The sequence below is a fragment of the Saimiri boliviensis genome, chromosome 5 (assembly GCF_048565385.1).
Source record: "Saimiri boliviensis isolate mSaiBol1 chromosome 5, mSaiBol1.pri, whole genome shotgun sequence".
NCBI classification, from domain to species: domain Eukaryota; kingdom Metazoa; phylum Chordata; class Mammalia; order Primates; family Cebidae; genus Saimiri; species Saimiri boliviensis.
In genome coordinates this window covers 38754839-38773736 of record NC_133453.1, presented here as the reverse complement: position 1 = coordinate 38773736, position 18898 = coordinate 38754839, and the positions used below count along the sequence as shown (strand labels likewise).

The following is an 18898-nucleotide window of genomic DNA, read 5'->3' as shown; positions in this document are numbered from 1 at the left end:
TCAGAGAGCTGATGTGTCCTTCTCAGCCCTTCATAGGGATGCAAAATGTCAGTTTGTTCCATTGTAGGTGATGTTCAATTTTATTATTTGGTTAAAGGTGATGTCTGCCCCATTTCCCCATGTAAAGACACTTTGCCTCTTTTTAATAAATAAGTAGTCTGTGATAATTTGAGACCACATGAAGCCAACGTTTAAACCCAAATATTAATAGCAACTGTTGTTTTAAATGTAAAATAAAGACCACACCCTCAGAAAGAAGTGAAATAAAGATTTCTCTCACTGAAAGAGATGAAGCCAACGCCTCAGTCACTTAGGTTCCTGGGTTTCAGCCTTCCTAGAGCAGGCCCTGTTGGTGTTAGAGGAGAAAACAGAGAGAGAGGGTAGAGTGTGCTTTATGGAACGCTACCATCAATCCTGATACCCTCTGACTTCCATCTGGAAGGTAGCACCTTGTACTTTAACCCTGAGGAGGGAATGTGATCATCGACTCTACCTAGCAAAACTGCTTTGCGGTCAGAAATCTGTATCCAACAATCTCATCAGCTCTAAAGCTGAGATCTCCCTAGTCATAGCCTTCAGACTGGGGGTGGAAGCAGTTGGCAGCCTCTCCAGTCCTCCTTACATCTCAGGATTTCATCCACAAGATGAGAATAAAAACAATCACCACTCAGTTCCTCCCAGTTCTTGGCAATTTTCTAAATGAACTGCCATGATTCTAGCCAAGAGTCATGTCATTTTGACCATGGGAGAGGGCAGGTCCCTGCTGCTAAGCAGGACCGGAAAAGTGAGACAACCTGAGAATGAGTGGAATAAACCATCCTGGTGTTAGGATGATTTATTAATAATAATAAACCATTCTGGTTTCTCCCTCCTAGCCACAATACACTGACCAGCTCTTCGTGGCAGTCTTTACAGAGGTCCATCAACCAAGTTAGAAGAGAGTTTCCTTCTCCTTCCTGCTGATTCCATTTTCTTACACACGCTTTTTCCCCTTTTGTTTTTAAAGATGATGATGCCCCGCCCCACAATGTGACCCCACCACTGGATCTTCTACCCCCAATTAAAGGAAAAAAAAGTCCTGCAAGCCAGAAGGGCCTGGACAGCCCTAGGACATCAGGCCACAGCAGCCCCCCAAGTCTCCCGAACGTGAGAGCACCCGGGAAGGCACTGCCAGCAGGTCAAGGTAATCATTCCCAGGGTGTATGGATGCCCCCCCATTGGCTGTATGTTGCTCATTTCCAGGGCCACGTGGCTGCTGTGATATAAGTTTTCTAAAAGGCACTCCATTGGAAAGGGGTAATCAACACTGTTTCCGATGAGTCAGTGGGATTAATGATCCACATGCATATTCCTAAAGGGTCAGTACATGTTTTAAGGGTTTGCTGCACCCACATGTACTGCCATGCTGTTTTGTGCTTTCCTCACTCCTGGCAGCAGCATTTGATGACATAGCTCCCTGCGCTTTGGCAGGAGGCATGCTACTGGATTTACCAGGCATACTCCACACTGAGCCATAGCCCTTGCCCCCTGAGGCAAGAGAGCCCAATGACACTGCCAGCAAAAGAGTCCCCAGACAGAAGTCAACTCCAACCCAGGGTAGCGCCTGTTCATGGAGAGGAAAGGACCCTGATTTTTGTAGTAGGGTGAGCCAGGGCAAGGCCATTCCCTCTAGGATTTAGCCCCACTAAAAGTGCTTATCCTTAAGGAGCAGATAGTCAAGGAGGTGAGTAAGACGCGTATACAAAGCAATAATGCAAGGACAGTGCAACAGCAGCCCCAGGGCTTCCATCTAAAAAAAGGTAGCTCATAGAGCAAAAATTGCTAAGAGCCCAAGTTACCTCTGAAAATCCCTGGGAAGGTGCCATGCTGGAGACTGAGACCATTTTCAGGAACATGTGGTCCAGGCAGCTGTTTCTCCTTCGTTGAAGGCGTGGGCTGCTTTCTCAGTTTGAGCACCAGATGAAGATGACATGTGTTTGGGGGACAGATTGTATAAAGAGGTATCTCTGTTAACAGCAGAATCACACTCAGGGCTGTGAGAAACTCACACTTTGAGAGGCACATGGGAATAGAGTGCCATCACAGAGGCAACAGATTTCACATCTTTCATTTCATGATCACTCAGGGACAGAATGCCTCAGTATTTAAGTCAGTCTCACTTGTTCTCTCTCTCTCTCTCTCTCCCCTGACCCAGCACACCCCCATCTCATTCTCTCCCCAAAGCATATATAGTTGAATTATTTAAGCATAAATTAAATTCACAGATTAATGGTTTCATTCTGTGTTTGCAGTTCCTGTTTCAGGCTGAGATGGGCAAAATTAAAACCCTTCCTTCCCCCGCCAACACTCTCTATCCCTAGAAAGTTGTTTTCACCTAGAAATCATTCCAGGGTTGGAGTCTCTCTTTCACAATCCCCTCCCCTTTATACTTGTATGGCAGCAATGCCCTTTTGATGCAAATGAATGAAACTTGATGTGCTGTTATGTCCCCACCTGGGGCCTTCCTAGGAAGTTGCCTGGCCTGGGACAAATCACAGCAAATGGATACTCACACCTACTTTAGACATCCTTATAAAGGGAGAATCTGGTGAAAATAGAACGCCAGGCAAGACCAGGACTGTGACAAGGGAGCAGCCTGAAGCCTCAAGTGTGTGTGTTGGGTGTGTGCATGTGTGTAAGTGAATGTGTGTGGGATATGAGCTTATATGCCCATGTGAGTACATGTGCGTGCTTGTGTGCATGCATGCACAACTGTGTGTGTCATTGTGCACCTCCATATATGCATGTCTGCATATGCACGTGCATGTCTATATATTCAGTCCTATGAATGTGTCATGTTCACGTATGTCACTGTTCATGTGTGCAGCTGTGTGTGTGCATACTTGTCCTGTGAGAGTGTACATTTATGTGTGTGCCCCTGTGTGAATATGTCAGTGCGTGTGTTTGTAAGTGTGCATGTGTATGTGTGCACTCCTTAGCATCCACTCTAGCTGGTGGTCTGCTAGTCCAGGTAGCTGGACTCCTGGCCTCTTAGTCTTGGAGATGGGAAAGGTAAATGTAGTATAATATGAATAAATGTGGTCTTTGCCCCTGGTTTCTATTCCTAAGCTAAAACTGGAATTTTCTGAATGATAGTAGTATCTTTTGTTATTCATAAGTCCCTTTGAAAACACTTGAGTTTATGCTAATGAGGTGACATAGGGTAAGACCTGTAGGTAGCCTTCTGATGGGGCCAGTGACCAGAAGGACCAAGTGATAAGAGGATTCGAAGATTGGAGCTTCTAGCCACATCCTCCAGGAAAGGGGAGGGGGCACTGGAGATCAACCTCTTTATTAGCTGTTGAACCTGAGTTGATAAGCTTCTGCTGAGCACATCTAGATGCTGGGAGGGCAGCAGGCCCAGGGAGGGCACAGAATCCCTGTGCATCCTCCCCACGCCTCGCCCATCTCTTCATCTGGCTGTTCACTATATCCTTTCTAATGTCCTTTAAAAATAAGCCAGAAAAGGCTGGGCACAGTGGCTCATGGCTGTAATCCCAGCACTTTGGGAGGCTGAGGCAGGTGGATCACCTGAGGCCAGGAGTTAGAGACTAGACTGGCCAACAAGGTGAAACCCTATCTCTTTAAAAATAAATAAATAAATAAATAAATAAATAAACAAACAAACAAGCCAGAAAATATAAGCTAAGTGTTTCCCTGAGTTCTGTGAGCTGTCCTACCAAATTGTTGAACCCAAGGCAAAGTACAATTGGGGAAGGCCCAATTTATAGCTGGTTGGTCAGAAGTCCAGGTCACAATCTGGGACTTGCAATTGGCACCTGAAGTGGGGGCAATCTTGTGGACTGAGCCCTGCCCTGTGGAATCTGACACCATCTCCAGATAAAGAGTGTCAGAACTGAATTAAATTATAGGACAACCAGTTGGCATCTGCTGGAGAATTGCTTGGCATGGAGGAACCCCCACAATGTAGTACCAGGAATGTTCTGAGTTGCAAATTGGAATTAGAGTTGGGGAAAAATTACTTGTTTTGTTTTTGAGACAGAGTTTCACTCTTGTTGCCCAGGCTGGACTGTAATGGTGCGATCTTGGCTCACCACAACCTCTGCCTCCTGGGTTGAAGCAATTCTCCTGCCTCAGCCTCGAAGTAGCTGGACTACAGGTGCATGCCACCACGCCTGGCTAACTTTTTTTGTATTTTCAGTAGAGACAGGATTTCTCCATGTTGGTCAGGCTGGTCTCGAAGTCCTGACCTCAGATGATTTGCCCACCTTGGCCTCCCAAAGTGCTGGGACTACAGGCATGAGCCACTGTGCCCGGCCATGACTTGTTTTTTACTTTTATAGTCAGGTTATAAAAACACCTTCAATCTTTCTAAGTAACTAGAGAGACACAGTATCCTCCTCCTTGACCTGAGCCTCTGGCATCACCAAGCCATCCCAGTATTTCATCTAGAGCATATGGCCATGTATGCTGAGTACTGAACAGGGCAGTAGAGGCAGGAAGCAGGAAACCCTGTACCCAGGGGCTGGACTATATAGAGCTGGAGGAAGGGGCTCCCTTTCCTTCACACAGAGTGCCCCCTCTCTGAGCCCAGCCCCTGAGATAGCCGGGCTCTCCCCCAGACATGATGTAGGCAAGTGGCAGTCTCTCCCTGTTCACCCCACTTTGACCCTTGGAAGCCAGGGCCTGAACAACAGCCCCACTCTGCTGAGTCCCAGGAGTAGGGCTCACCCTATACTCTGGTGGACACCCAAGCACACAGGTATCTGTGGGTGTGTGCCTGCAGGGAACTAGGAGAACACGGCCTAGGTTCAGTCTGTCTCCCTCACCAGCATGCTGCTGACAGCGCCTATGCTTGTGCTTATTTTCAAGAAGATTCCAGCAACCCCACACTGGGACACTTCTTGCTGGGTCCAGATGGAGAAAAAGTCTGCGTATCCCTCCCAGGGCCTACCCAGACCGAGGTGCTTCCATCCGGTAAAGGTAAGCTAACACATTCCAGGGCAGCCTTGGTTTTTTTGTTTGTTTGTTTTTTGTTTTCCCAAAGGAGAAGATGTTACCTGCAGCTTCCATATTTTCCCAGCATCAGAGACATCATTAAAAACAGATGTGAGTCAGCCAGTTTCTCCCCTTTCACTGACACAGAGGTGCTTCTGTCACTCAGATACAATGATCCAATGTTTGCATAACAAGTTTACTCTTGCTAGAGCATTTGTAGAGAGAAGTTCCAATGGAATGGCTTGGAAGAGGTCTGATGTGCCGTGCCGATGCCTTGATGAGAACGATAAGTCCTCTTGGTATTTGCCCAAACTAAACACTGCCTTTCTCTTCTTTCCAACCACCCTGCCGAGGTGGAGGTGGCTAATTGGTAATCCAACCAGGTACCCTTGTTATGAGCATTGGTTCATCCCTGTGAATCATCTGGCTCCTGACAGATAGCAAGGCAGTTTCCAAAAACCCTTCTGGCATGTTCACTTTTTAGAAAAGAGATGCTGCCTCTGGGCAATAGCCATTTTGCAAAGGAAAAAAGAAATGAAGTCAGAGGGTGATGAGCATCAACCACCCAGAAACTACCGTGAGGTGCATGCATGAGTCGGCAGCCAGCAGGCCCCTTGATGTGGGAGATTAAAAGCTGCACTCATCTGGGGGGTTACGTCATGACTGGCTCAATAAAAACAGGATGAATTCGGAGGTAGGAGATTTGAGGAGCTCTGGTTTCGCCTCTAAGTTGCCAGATGACTTTGAGTCAGTCCCTCATCCTCCCTGTATCCAAGGTTCCTCAACCAAGATGAGAGGACTGATTCCTCCCCTGAGAACTTCCTTGACCATTGCTGCATTTTACATCTTGTGTCTGTTGCTATCGAAGTAGATTTCCAGAAAGTAGAATGTATTTGATTCCAAATTCAGCATCAAAGAACTTCCATCAGCACTTGGTTTATACCATGTTATGAGTATAAAAATATCTTGGTTCTGAATTGGTGGAAGCAGGAGTTAGACAGGTGGAGGCCACTGTCAGCATGACACAGCTGGTGCAACAGCTGGAAAGCAAAATGATTCTGCTCACCTGCTGCATATTTGTCCACTCCGTTCCAGGAGAAACAGTTCACCCTTTTGGCACAGCGGAAACTAGAAGCAGAAAAGGAAATATTTAGGCTGTAAGTTTATCGTCACCATTATCAAATGATGCTCCAGTCATTTCAGTATCCCTGGCACCTAGTATAGTCCCTGACATATACCTAGAAGGATCACAATAAATGTTCATCAAAACGTTTTGAAAAATCTTTCAATAATTTCCATGACATGGAGAAAGAGAAAGATGAAACTTACACTGATAAATGAAGACTTGGCTGCCATCTTGTCCCAGTCCCATGGACAGTATATTTAATCCTACTTGCCTCTCAAACCTAAAGGTATTCACTGCATGCTCATTGAATTAATGAATGAATGAATCAGTTAGCTGCTGACCTCTCTCAAGCCTTTCCTCCACGGGCAGTTGGTTGACCTTCAGTCTTGATGGTGATAGGATGTTGCCCAAGAAGGTGGTGAAAGATCGTCCAGGCGCAGTGGCTCACTGTAATCCCAGCCCTTAAGAGGAGGCAGGCAGATCAGATCACCTGAGGTCCAGAGTTCAAGACCAGCCTGGCCAACACAGTGAAACCCTCCCTCTACTAAAAATACAAAAACTAGCTGCGCATGATTGTGGGTGCCTATAATCCCAACTACTCAGGAGGCTCAGGCAGGAGAATCACTTGAATTTCTTAAGAGAGAAAAGATGGAGGTTGTGGTGAGCCAAGATCATGCCATTGCACTCCAGCCTGGGCAACAAGAGCGAAACTCCATCTCAAAAAACAAAAAAAATGAAGGTGGTGCAAGATCTTAAATCCACATCTTCCTACAAGGGAGGGTCTAGCTTTCTAGCTTGTGGTTTGTCGCTTAATGAGCAAAGATTTTTTTGGTTTGGGCTTTTTTTTTCTTTTTTTTGGTTTGATTGAAGAGACAGCATACTGAAAAAGCTTTTTCCTCTCGCAAAGTATTTGTTTGGTGCAAAAGTAATTGCGGTTTTGCAGTTACTTTTAATTGCAAAAACCACAATTACTTTTGCACCAACCTATAATTGCTCCAACCATACCAAACTCTTTGCAGATCAGTTTATTCAAATGCATCTTAATCACTGTCTCCACCCTCCCTTTTCAGTCTCATCTCCTGCTATATTCCAGCCCACCCCTTGCTCATCTCTTTGATGGCCTAAAAATTCAGACTTCATTCTTTTCTCTCTAAACTTTTGCACAAGTTGCCACCAAATATTTAGAATAGCTTTAAGTTCATCTTTTCTGGAACATTTTCCATAATAAATCCACCTCATTGCACATAACTGCCTAGACGTAGCCTCAGCCCCATTCCTCTGTCTCTCTCTTTCTCAGTCCCACTTTTGTGGTTATTGCATTTAACTGCATCTGTTTTCTATTTAGCTTCCAATAGATGAGTCCTAGAGAACCTCTCATCTCTATCATATGTCCAAGGAAAGCTTCTTGATTGACTGAATACCCCAGGTGCCACAAAGGAAAACTCTTTGGGGATCGTAATTGTTGTTGGTTGTTTTTTTTATTTTTTTTTAATTAAAAAAAAAAAAGCCTCTTGAGTAAAGGAAGGAGTATGACCTGTCTGATCTTTCTGAGACTTCCAGGCTCAGTCAACAACTATTTGGAAATAAATTCTTAGGCAATTAGATCATGATATCTCGCTTTCAGACAGCATAAGGAAATGAATATAAACCTTCAGAAGAAAAAAGAACTCTGAAGACTAGAGCTGGAATTTGACCCTTTTGGTCATGTTGGGATATTGCAACATTTAGAAAATTGAAAGGCTTGAGAAAGGAAAAGTTAACTTGGAAGGATACAAGTCAAAACATTGGATATGCTCTCCAAATTGCTTATCTTTGATTCAAATCCTTCATCTATTCCCCTAGTCACAGTGCCAGCAATAGAACTTTTCTCTCAGAAGTTCTTTTATTCAGAAGTTTGTTTTACAAAGAAGTTCAAGGGCCGGGCACGGTGGCTCAAGCCTGTAATCCCAGCACTTTGGGAGGCCGAGGCGGGTGGATCACGAGGTCGTGAGATCGAGACCATCCTGGTCAACATGGTGAAACCCCGTCTCTACTAAAAATACAAAAAATTAGCTGGGCATGGTGGCGCGTGCCTGTAATCCCAGCTACTCAGGAAGCTGAGGCAGGTGAATGGCCTGAACCCAGGAGGTGGAGGTTGCGGTGAGCCGAAATCGCGCCATTGCAGTCCAGCCTGGGTAACAAGAGCGAAACTCCGTCTCAAAAAAAAAAAAAAAAAAAAAAAAAAAAAAAAAAAAAAAAAAAAAAAAGAAGTTCAAGGATGTTTATGCCAATGATTCAGGTTGGGCTTCAAGTCCCATGTAAATTTAAATTCCTGGTGTCTTTCAGAGTTTTTATTTAGTATGTGTTCTTATCCTAGCTGGATTTTTACCCTCAAAAGGTTTCTTGGGTTTTGTTGTTGTTGTTGTTGTTGTTGTTGTTGTTGTTGTTGTTGTTTAGACAGGGTCTTGCTCTGTCACATAGGCTGGAGTGCAGTGGTACAGTCATGGCTCACTGCAGCCTCAAACTCTTGGGCTCAAGCTATCTTCCCACCTCAGCCTCCCAAGTAGCTGGGTCTACAGGCATGAGCCACCGTGCCTGGCTTTTTTTCTTCTTTTTTTTTTAAAGATGAGGGTCTCCCTATGTTGCCCAGGTCTCAAACTCCTGGCCTCAAGCAATCTTCCCACCTAGGTCTCTCAACGTGTGGGACACAGGCATGAGCCACTGCACTCAGCCTTTATTGTTTGTTTGTTGTTTGTCATTTAATTAGCATCCTGCCCCCTTGCAACTCTTTCTTGGTGTTGTGGTTTCAAAATATGTCCACAAATTCTTTGACACTTCTCCCTTCAAAAGGGAGAAAGTAACTCTTCTCTTGAGTGTGAGTGAGATATGATGGCTCACTTCTAAAGAAAGATAGACTATGGCAGAATTAAGACTAGATCTTAAAAGCACCAAGGCCCCCTGCCCCCTTCCGTCCTCCTCCCCCTCCCCCTCTTCCCTCCCCCCTCCCAGGTTACTGGGGAAGGCCAACCACCATATCTGTGATGAGGCCACTCAAGCAACCTATAGCAAGCAGTCCACATGGCAAGGAACAGAATGGACTTCCCAGGTTTGTGCAGGAGCTGCCTTGAGAGGAGATTCTCCAGCCCCAGTCAAGTCTTCTGATGACTGCATCCCTAGCTGACATTTTATCTGTTACCTCACGAAAGAATGCACCAGCACCACACAGCTAAGCCACTCCCAGACTCCCATAGAAACCAAGACACAACAAAGGTTTATTGTTTTAGGTTTCAGGATAATTTCTTTTGCAGTAATAGATAACTCGTATTCTTGGTGTCATTTTGTGATGGTCTGTGATTTGGCTGACAGAAAGATGAGTCTAAGAATATCTCAGTTGGTCTCAAAACTAATCATTTAGGGGTAAACATAGGCTACCCCTCTGAGTAACTGACTTTCTCTGTTCTCCCAATTCTTCCTCTGTGATAAGTTGGTCGTGGGACCCCATGGGTAAAAGAATCCTTCGATGTTGGTGGGATATTGTTTAAAGCATGATTTTCTTTAAGTAGTCCTTCTCTTAGTAGCTGTTATCTTGTTGATGATGCCTAGAGATGTCTGGGAGGAGAATGAATTTCGATAAAGCCATGTGAGGAAGAAGAAAAAAACTATAGTTTTATTCCCAGCTCTACTGCATGGGATTTCTGTGATCATAGGCAAACAACTTCATTGCTTTGGCCCTCAGCTTCCACATATGGAAAAAGAGGAGCTGGTATTAGATCCAGTCCTTACAGCACATGTCCTGTCGAACTCCAACTCCTCAGAAGGTTAACAGGCATTGTGTAAAAAAGGAAAGGTTCTAGGGTCAGATACATCTGGAAACCAGTGGACCAAAGTTAAGCAGATTCCTTACCACAGGACTTCCTAGCACCTCCAATATGCTGATGTGCATCATGGTTCTTCAGGATAGGAATATGCACTGCTTCCCAAACTTATTTGATCACCGGATGCTTTTGATTTTGGTAAAGCATCATGTGGATCTAAACAGTTTTTTACAAACTTTGGACAATGCTAAACTGATGATTTCTAAGGTTCCTCTAACATTGCATATTTCTAAATATGCCCCTTTCCCCAAGGAGACTCTCTCAGTGAAACAGTCCTTTTGTCTAAATCCTGAAACAGGATTTCAGCCATTCAGTGATTTGTGACTATTATTTTTATTCTCTAAACATCAGTTCTGAAACATAGGATCCACAATCCATCCATCTCTGGATAGGAAGAAACAGAGGAAGATAGGAGGCCCATGTGGTCATAGTGTACATTGTCCCTTATGCCTTTTCAGTGTTTTTCGTAACCCCTATGAGAAACAATGTTAGCAGATGCTACCAGCCCTAGTGATCTCAGGTCAAATGCTTAAAGGAAAATGTGGCTTGATAAGGAAATAAAGGAAATAAAAATAAAAGGAAATAAAATACTCTGGGCACGCAGTATTTCCTTCCAGTGGGCCTCCCCATACTACAGAGGCTAGAAGGCTAAAAACTACATTTCCCAGATAACCTTCGCAGCTAAGGGGCCAGATGCAAATCATATTCTGCCAATTAGATGCGCTTGCATGAGACTGAGAGGGCAGAAGTAAGGCAGAAGCATTAAAGCTTTGGGCATTGAGCTCATGAAGACAGAGCATGATAAGAGGCAGTTACTCTATAGTAACTCTGTTTCTTCTTAAAAATCTCTGGGCAGTTTCTGTTCTGTGCTGAACCCTGACTAATAAGCTCTCCTTAAAAAAATTATGGAGATTCCCATCAGGTTTGGTTTGGGGTTAAGTTAGGTCTGTCACATGTACTGCAGTGTTGAGTGGTTGTAGAAGGGCAAGCTGTGATAGCTGTGTTTGTCCCAGCCTTCAGAAGGAAGCGGGGTTTTTTCCCTCACCACAGTGAGACTAGCAAGGCCTCACAGCCTGCCCACTCTGGAAGGTGTCTTGATAGCCACCAGCAGAGAGCAACTAAAACACAGTAGGGATTCTCCTTCCTTTCCTTTGACAACAATCTCTTGTAATTCCTAGAAACACAAAGTCTTCCCTACGTCATATGTGGCTGAAAAGGTGACATCATCCCCACTTTATAGTTTCCGAAGAAGAAAAACGTCAAGAATAATAGCTTGCCGGGTGCAGTGGCTCACGCCTGCAATCTCAGCACTCTGGGAGGCTGAGGTGGGTGGGTCATCTGAGGTCAGGAATTTTGAGACCAGTCTGGCCAACATGGTGAAACCCTGACTCTACTAAAAATACAAAAATTAGCCAGGCGTGGTGGCAGGTGCCTACAATCTCAGCTACTCGGGAGGCTGAGGCAGAAGAACTACTTGAATCCAGGAGGCAGAGACTGCAGTGAGCTGAGATGGTACCACTGCACTCCAGCCTGGGCAACAGAGCAAAACTCTGTCTCAAAAAAAAAAAAAATAGCTTGCTTTAAATCCACTAGATATTCATTTTTTGAAGGAAAAAGATCAGTATAGAGTGCTGAAGAATATATAACTTTTTTAAGATGATGGTACTTATGTCATTTTTCATAGAATCTGTGAAGCTATGAATTCTACCTCCCTTTCATTTGTTCTGTTTCAGAGAACCCTAGAGTCAAGAGGGAACTTAGGCATCACCTTTGTCACTATTTAAGCAAAGGAAGCATTTAATCAGGATACCAGTAGATACAGATAAAAGCAGAAATACCTGGTTGAACTAGAGATAATCTAATTATCTCCCTCCCAAATTCTCTACAGCCCAGCTAATTCCTCCCCACCTAAGATGGTTCTAGGAGTCAGGGTGGGGGTCTATGCAGGGCCACTAGAACTATGTGACAATTAGAAAACCTGCTGGGCCAAGTACGGTGGCTCACGCCTATGAGCCCATCACTTTGGGATGCTGAGGCAGAAGAATCATTTGAGCCCAGGAGTTCAAGACCAACCTGAGTGATATCTTTTGGCTGTGTCCCCATCCAAATTTCATCTTGAATTGTAACTCCCACAGTTCCCACATGTCATGGGAGGAACCCAGTGGGAGGTGATTGAATTATGCGGGTGGATCTTTCCTGTGCTGTTCTCTTCTTACTGAATGAGTCTCTCGAGATCTGATGGTTTTAAAAAGGGGAGTTTTCCTGCACAAGCTCTCTCTTTGCCTGCCACCATCCAGGTAAGATGCAACTTGCTCCTCCTTGCCTTCTGCCATGATTATAAGGCCTCCCTAGCCACATAGAACTGTGAGTCCAATTAAACCTCTTTCTTTTGTAAATTGCCAGTATGTCTTTATCAGCATCATGAAAATGGACTAATTACACTGAGCAACATAGTGAGATCCCGTCTCTGCAAAAAAATTTTTAAGTTAGCTGGGTCAGGTGTGCACACCTGTGGTCCCAGCTACTCCAGGGGACTAAGGTGGGAGAGTTGCTTGAGCCTGGGAGGTCAAGGCTACAGTGAGCCATTATCATACCACTGCATTCCAACCTAGGCAATAGAGGGAGATCTTGTCTCAAAAAGAGAAAAGAAAAGAAAACCTGTGATTTTGTGGGTAAGAAAACTGATACCCAAAGAGGTATGATTTGCTCAAAGACACACAGCTTTTAGACAGCAAATCCAAGGCTCAAACCTAGATCTTCCTTCATCCAGTGAGGCCAGAGCTCTTCCCACTATTATCACATGGCCTCTAGTCCCTCTTAATCAGGTTTTCAACCTTCAAGGACCAGCAGAAGTTCCCTCTCTACTGTGACGCTTTACCCGACCACCTCAGCCACAACAATTGCTACTTCCTTACGTTCCACCAATTCTTACTGCCTGGGCCTCTTACCAAGCACCCCCTCACATCCTTTATTCTTTTTACTATTTTTCTTCTTTCTCCTCCTAGATCTAAAATTCCTATAAGTAGATCCCCTTCATCTACCTCTGAATCCCAAAGAACAGATTTGGTATTCCCAAAGTATTTCTGATAATATTGACTGAATATTATGAATATTGACTAAATAATATTTACAAAAGGAATAATGGAAGAATATGTTCAACTAAATTCTAATAAGAGAATCCCCCATCCTGAATTTTAGCTGAAAAAATGGCTGCCTAGCAAGAGATTATGCTTTCCAGACTCACTTGCAGCTAGGTATGGCCACATGACCAACATTTGACCAATGAGATGTGAATGGAATAACACGTGCAACTTCCAGGTCATTTCCTTAATAGGAAACTGTTTGCCCTTCCCCTCCTCTTTCTCCTTGGACTTGGTTGAGGTGGTGAAATAGCTTCAACCATGTGGAAGAGAACAATTCTGTATGGGATAATGGAGTACTAAGATATTAGGTCCCAGGGTGCTCAGGTAACTTTATGGAGCAGAGCCACCCTGATCGGCCTGCCTGCCTACCTCTGGACTTTTATGTGCGAGCGAAATAAATGTTTATCTTTTCAGGCCTCTTGTTTTACAGCAGCTTACCTTGTGCCTTGACAGAATGTAACTATAATATCTGCCAATATACTTCACATTGCTTTGTGAAAATCAAATCAGATCACACTTGCACTCCATCTTGTAAAGTATTAAGTACAATTCCAATACGAAGTATCATTGAACCTCAAAGAGAGAAGGCCCATTACATGTGTGTTGACTCCTTTGATACAATGTACTGAACACCTCCCATATGCAAGGGGCATGGAAGGATGTTAATATTGAGAGCAAACACTCTCAGGCATCTTGCTATACATGTCATCTTGTTCCCTCATCCCAGCAATTGTAGGAAATGAGTATTTTCATTCACATATCATAGGTGAGGAGACTGAAACACAGAGAGTTCACTCACCTGGTAAGGGCAGAGCTGGGCTTCATTCCCAGGCCTGTCTGTCTTCACTCCACATACCAAGGCTCCATCCCAGGCACTGCAGTCACTGCCCTCAAGGACCTCACAGTGCACGTGGCAAACAGATTCACAACCATTAACTGTAACACAAGGCAGAATGACATGAGTGCTATCACAGAGGCCTAAGAGCATGATCCAGGGGTATTCTACGGAGGCTATTAATTCTAGCCTAGGAGGTTGGGAAGGGCTTTTTACAAAGGAAGCTCCATTTGTAATGAACTTTGAGAAATGAGAAGTAGATAGACAACGAAGGGGAGGGCCAGCTGAGACACTGGCATGAACAAAGAAAGAGGTAGGAACATAGAGAACATGTGGGAAATGGGGAGCAGCACTGTGGACTGTGGAGGAGCTTCATGTGGGGGATGAGGAGGAGCTGGGCCTGAAAGGCAGACCAGGGTCAGACCAGGGAAAGCCTGTGTGCCAGGAGAGAGCCGAAATGCTGCTGTTTAGGCAACAAGGAATCAGAGATGTTTGAGGAGGGATATCATGCAACCCAATGCATGAGCTAGCCTGAAGGAACAGACAAGAGAAAAGACAGGGCTTGGGCTACTGCAAAATCAGCCAGACACACTGTGTGAGGGCCAAATGAATGGAAGGCAGTGAACAGCCATGCCTAAAAGAGATGCTCCCCAGGGCCACTGACTGGACATGGGCATCTCAACCAGCACTCTGAGATTTGGGCCACCTGTGACAAGCCTGTTTGTAGATTCTCTTTATAAAATTGGCTACAATGCACATCTCCAATCTTCTACTCAAATTCTTTTTTTTTTTTTTTTTTTTTTTTTTTGAGATGAAGTTTCATTCTTATTGCCTAGGCTAGAGTGCAATGGCACAATCTCAACTCACTACAACCTCCACTTCCCAGGTTCAAATGATTCTCCTGCCTCAGTCAGCCTCCCAAGTAGCTGGGACTACAGGTGTTCACCACCACGCATGGCTAAATTCTTTGTATTTTTAGTAAAGATGGGGTTTCACTGTGTTTGTCAGGCTGGTCTTGAACTCCTGACCTCAAGTGATCCACCTGCCTCAGCCTCCCGAAGTGCTGGGATTACAGGCGTGAGCCACTGCGCCCAGCCATTTTTTTTTTTTTTTTTTTTTTTTTTTTTCTGAGACAGTCTCACGCTGTCACCCAGACTATAGCACGATCTCAGCTCACTGCAATCTCTGCTTCCTCGGTTCAAGCAATTCTGCCTCAGCCTCCCAAGCAGCTGGAACTACAGGCATGCACCACCATGCCCAGCTAATTTTTATTTTTAGTAGAGACAGGGTTTCACCATATTGGCCAGGATGGTCTCAATCTCCTGACCTCGTGATCTGCCCGCCTCGGCCTCCCAAAGTGCTGGGATTACAGGCATGAGCCACCACGCCCAGCCCAAATTCTCTTTATTCTGTTTTTACTTTCAGTTAAGAAGGTTATTTCGGAAAACAGGGCATGTGTGTCTCCTGTATTGTAATTAAGCTAAAAGAACTAAGGCCTGGAGCCCATGATGTCCCACAGCAGCACCCACAGGGCCACAGCTTTGGCAGCCTCCAGGCTGGGACTTTGCCAAGTCAAAGTCTCACCAGCACACAGAAAAGATAGATCCCCATGCCGCATGCCTCTCAGCTTGTCAGCAATGCAGCATAGCTGTTTTCTGGCTCCTGGGCTGTAGAGGAAATGGCTGAGCTTTTTAGCAGGCAGCTGTGGTAAATAATGAGTTCTAAGGAAAACCCTGATAGCAAACTTCTTGAGAGCTACGAGGCAAAGGGCAAGACGGTGGCAGTGACAGACAGTGTTTGTGTAACCCTCCGCCACCCTTTCACCTGACACACATGGAGCTTTCTCTTTCATGACTGTTTTTTAGCCTCTTTTTTCCCTTTCAACCACCGACCACTCAATTCTTTGAGGGAAAATTAACATTCATTATGCAATTTATCTCTCTCCTTTTAATCCAGAGTGTCTGTCTCCAAGGCCCCTACTCAATAATTAATGTTTGTTCTCATTTCCCATTCTCCGGAGCATCTATTCTTGAACTGTAGGGTCAACAATTAACACTAATTACGGCTTTTCCTCTCTCCAGTGTTGATGCTCAGAATCCCAGGCCGCCTGCTCAGTCTCAGCTCTCGGTGTGCACGTGGCCCTGTGTGTGCCCCTCGATACAGAAGCACTAGAGGCAGGCTTTGTCAAGCCCCACTGAAGTTTAGCAAATCAGTAAAACCCAAACATTCTTTCCTGACAACCTCTCTAGTCTATTTGTTATCAGTAATGAGACAATGAAGCAAAAAATAAATAAATAGAATTATTTGGAAATGAGTTTGGGTGGCTACGTAGACTAGAAGATCTCTAAGTCTTTTCCGGTTTGAATTTTCTAGGATTCCTTTTTTCTTCTCTATTGCCCTGTCCCTGATATCTCACACCTCCCTCTCCCTTTTCACTCCCTGACTCTCTCTCTCTCATACACACACACCAAATTTCCCTTTAAAAACCTTTCTTCTGGCCAGACATGGTGGCTCACACCTGTAATCCCATCACCTTGGGAGGCTGAAGCAGGTGGATTACCTTAGGTCAGGAGGTCGAGACCAGCCTGGCCAGCATGGTGAAACGCCATTTCTAATAAAAATACAAAAAAGTTAGCCAGGTGTGGCAGTGGGCACCAACAATCCCAGCTACTTAGGAGGCTGAAGCAGGAGAATTGCTTGAACCCAGGAGGTGGAGGGTGCCAGTGAGTCGAGATCACACCATTGCACTCCAGCCTGGGTGACAAGGGCAAAACTCTGTCTTAAAAAAACAAAAACAAAAAACTGTCTCCCTTCATTTAGGACCCATTCAACCTCTTTGCTATTACCTCTCCCTTAACCTTCTCAAGTCTGTCATTCTAATTCTCATCTGTCATTAAAACAGCATTGTTGGCTGGGAACAGTGGCTTATGCCTGTAATCCCAGCACTTTGGGAGGCTGAGGCAAGCAGATCACCTGAGGTCAGGAGTTGGAGACCAGCCTAACCAACATGCAGAAACCTCATCTCTACTTTTAAAAAAATACAAAATTGGCCGGGCGCGGTGGCTCAGCCTGTAATCCCAGCACTTTGGGAGGCCGAGGCGGGTGGATCACGAAGTCGAGAGATCAAGACCATCCTGGTCAACAGAGTGAAACCCCGTCTCTACTAAAAATACAAAAAAACTAGCCGGGCATGGTGGTGCGTGCCTGTAATCCCAGCTACTTAGGAGGCTGAGGCAGGAGAATTGCCTGAGCCCAGGAGGCGGAGGTTGCGGTGAGCCGAGATCACGCCATTGCACTCCAGCCTGGGTAACGAGAGCGAAACTCCGTCTCAAAAAAAAAAAAAAAAAAAAAAAAAAAAAAATACAAAATTACCCAAGCATGGTGGCACATGCCTGTAATCTCAGCTACTTGGGAGGCTGAGGCAGGAGAATCACTTGAACACAGGAGGCAGAGGTCACACCATTGCACTCCAGCCTGGGCAATAACAGCGAAACTCCGTTAAAAAAAAAAAAAAAAAAAAGCATTGTTTTAACTGATTTTCATTTTGACTGACAAGGACAGCTAGGAGAATAATTCTCACCCCAGATGACTAACAAATCACACACACAAAAAAAAAAATTCATTAGGGGCTGTGAAAAAGCCTGTCTGTCTTTTTGGCTAGGATCCCTCCTGGCTCCCCTGGTCCAACACTCTGTGCTACAGCTGCAGAGGGGGCTCCTTGTGCTTGTCTGTCATCCCCCATGGCTGCACACACTGAGACAGCTGCTGTTCAAATCTGGGCATCTTGCAGTGTGTATCAAACATTAACTGTTTCACGATCTTATTTTATCAAAAGTTCTCCTTGCAGAATTTTATCATTATGGACCCTACAGAATTTTACCTTTACACATCTTGGATAAAAACATTATTTTCCTCAATGCTTTTTAAATCCTAGATCAACCTTCTCTCCAGACTGTCATCTCTGGATTTTCAAAAACATCCAATTCAAGGTGAGGTGCAGTGGCTCATGCCTGTAATCCCAGCACTTTGAGAGGCTGAGGCCGGCAGATCACTTGAGGTCAGCAGTCCAGACCAGCTTGGATAACATGACGAAATCCCATCTCTATTAAAAATACAAAAAATTAGCCAGGCTTGATGGCATAAGCCCATAATCCCAGCTAGTCAGGTGGCTGAAGCAGGAGAATCACCTGAGGGAATAAATCTTTTCAAGAATTTTTCCCACTGTCAGGTAAAATATCTTATTGTTTTTCAGCCTATGCATCAGTCAATTCAAATATCAACCATGAAGAAGGGTCTAGTACTGAACATTTCCCTAAATGTAAGCTTTTCCCCTAAAAAGTTACCTCTACTTCTTTACGTAATTTGACTCATGATCATATTATTTCATATATAGACCTCCAGAAACCAATTTCTCCCCAAATATACCAATAAGTAGCCAAGAGAATTTACTTCTTAGAAAGCTGAGAAATGTGTTGTTCTCATGAGTTTGGGCAGCCCCATGGTCTGAGTGCAAATATTAGTGAGGAAGAGATGCTGGGTGGAACCAAGTGCTTGTGCTTGGTTGGCCTAGGGAAGGATAATATGCAGGATGTCCTGTGGGTTCTGCAGGTTATCCACTGTAGAATTCCCAAAATGAGGCAGACGTTGTCCCTGGAGTTGTGCATCACTCAGCCTGCACACACCCCACAAGCTAGGAGCCGATCTGGGAAAGACTCAGGCTTGAATTTTAAATGGAGGACTGGGGCCACGTCTCAGGCCTCTCCTCAGATTCCTTTTCTATCTCATTTCCCCCATGGAGAGATCTGCAAACACTGGGAGTGTACGTTGACTTTGTAGCTCATCCTCCACAGACATGGCTGCTGCTGCTTCAGACCAAGGAAAGGATGATTACCTGGAGACTTTCTCTCCTAAAAACAGTCTTTGATTAACAGAGAAATGTGTG

At 44.8% G+C, this 18898-nt stretch overlaps 1 protein-coding gene across 1 annotated transcript in view; it reads left to right on the top strand.

Moving 5' to 3' along the window:
• The window catches only part of KIAA2012 (KIAA2012 ortholog), a 135926-nt gene that overhangs the window by 38155 nt on the left and 78873 nt on the right, over positions 1-18898 (top strand). The window contains exons 10-12 of the mRNA XM_074399258.1: positions 1007-1183; positions 4873-4983; positions 18209-18274. Of these exons, the coding sequence (XP_074255359.1) occupies positions 1007-1183; positions 4873-4983; positions 18209-18274 (354 nt within the window). The remainder of the gene's footprint in view (positions 1-1006; positions 1184-4872; positions 4984-18208; positions 18275-18898) is intronic.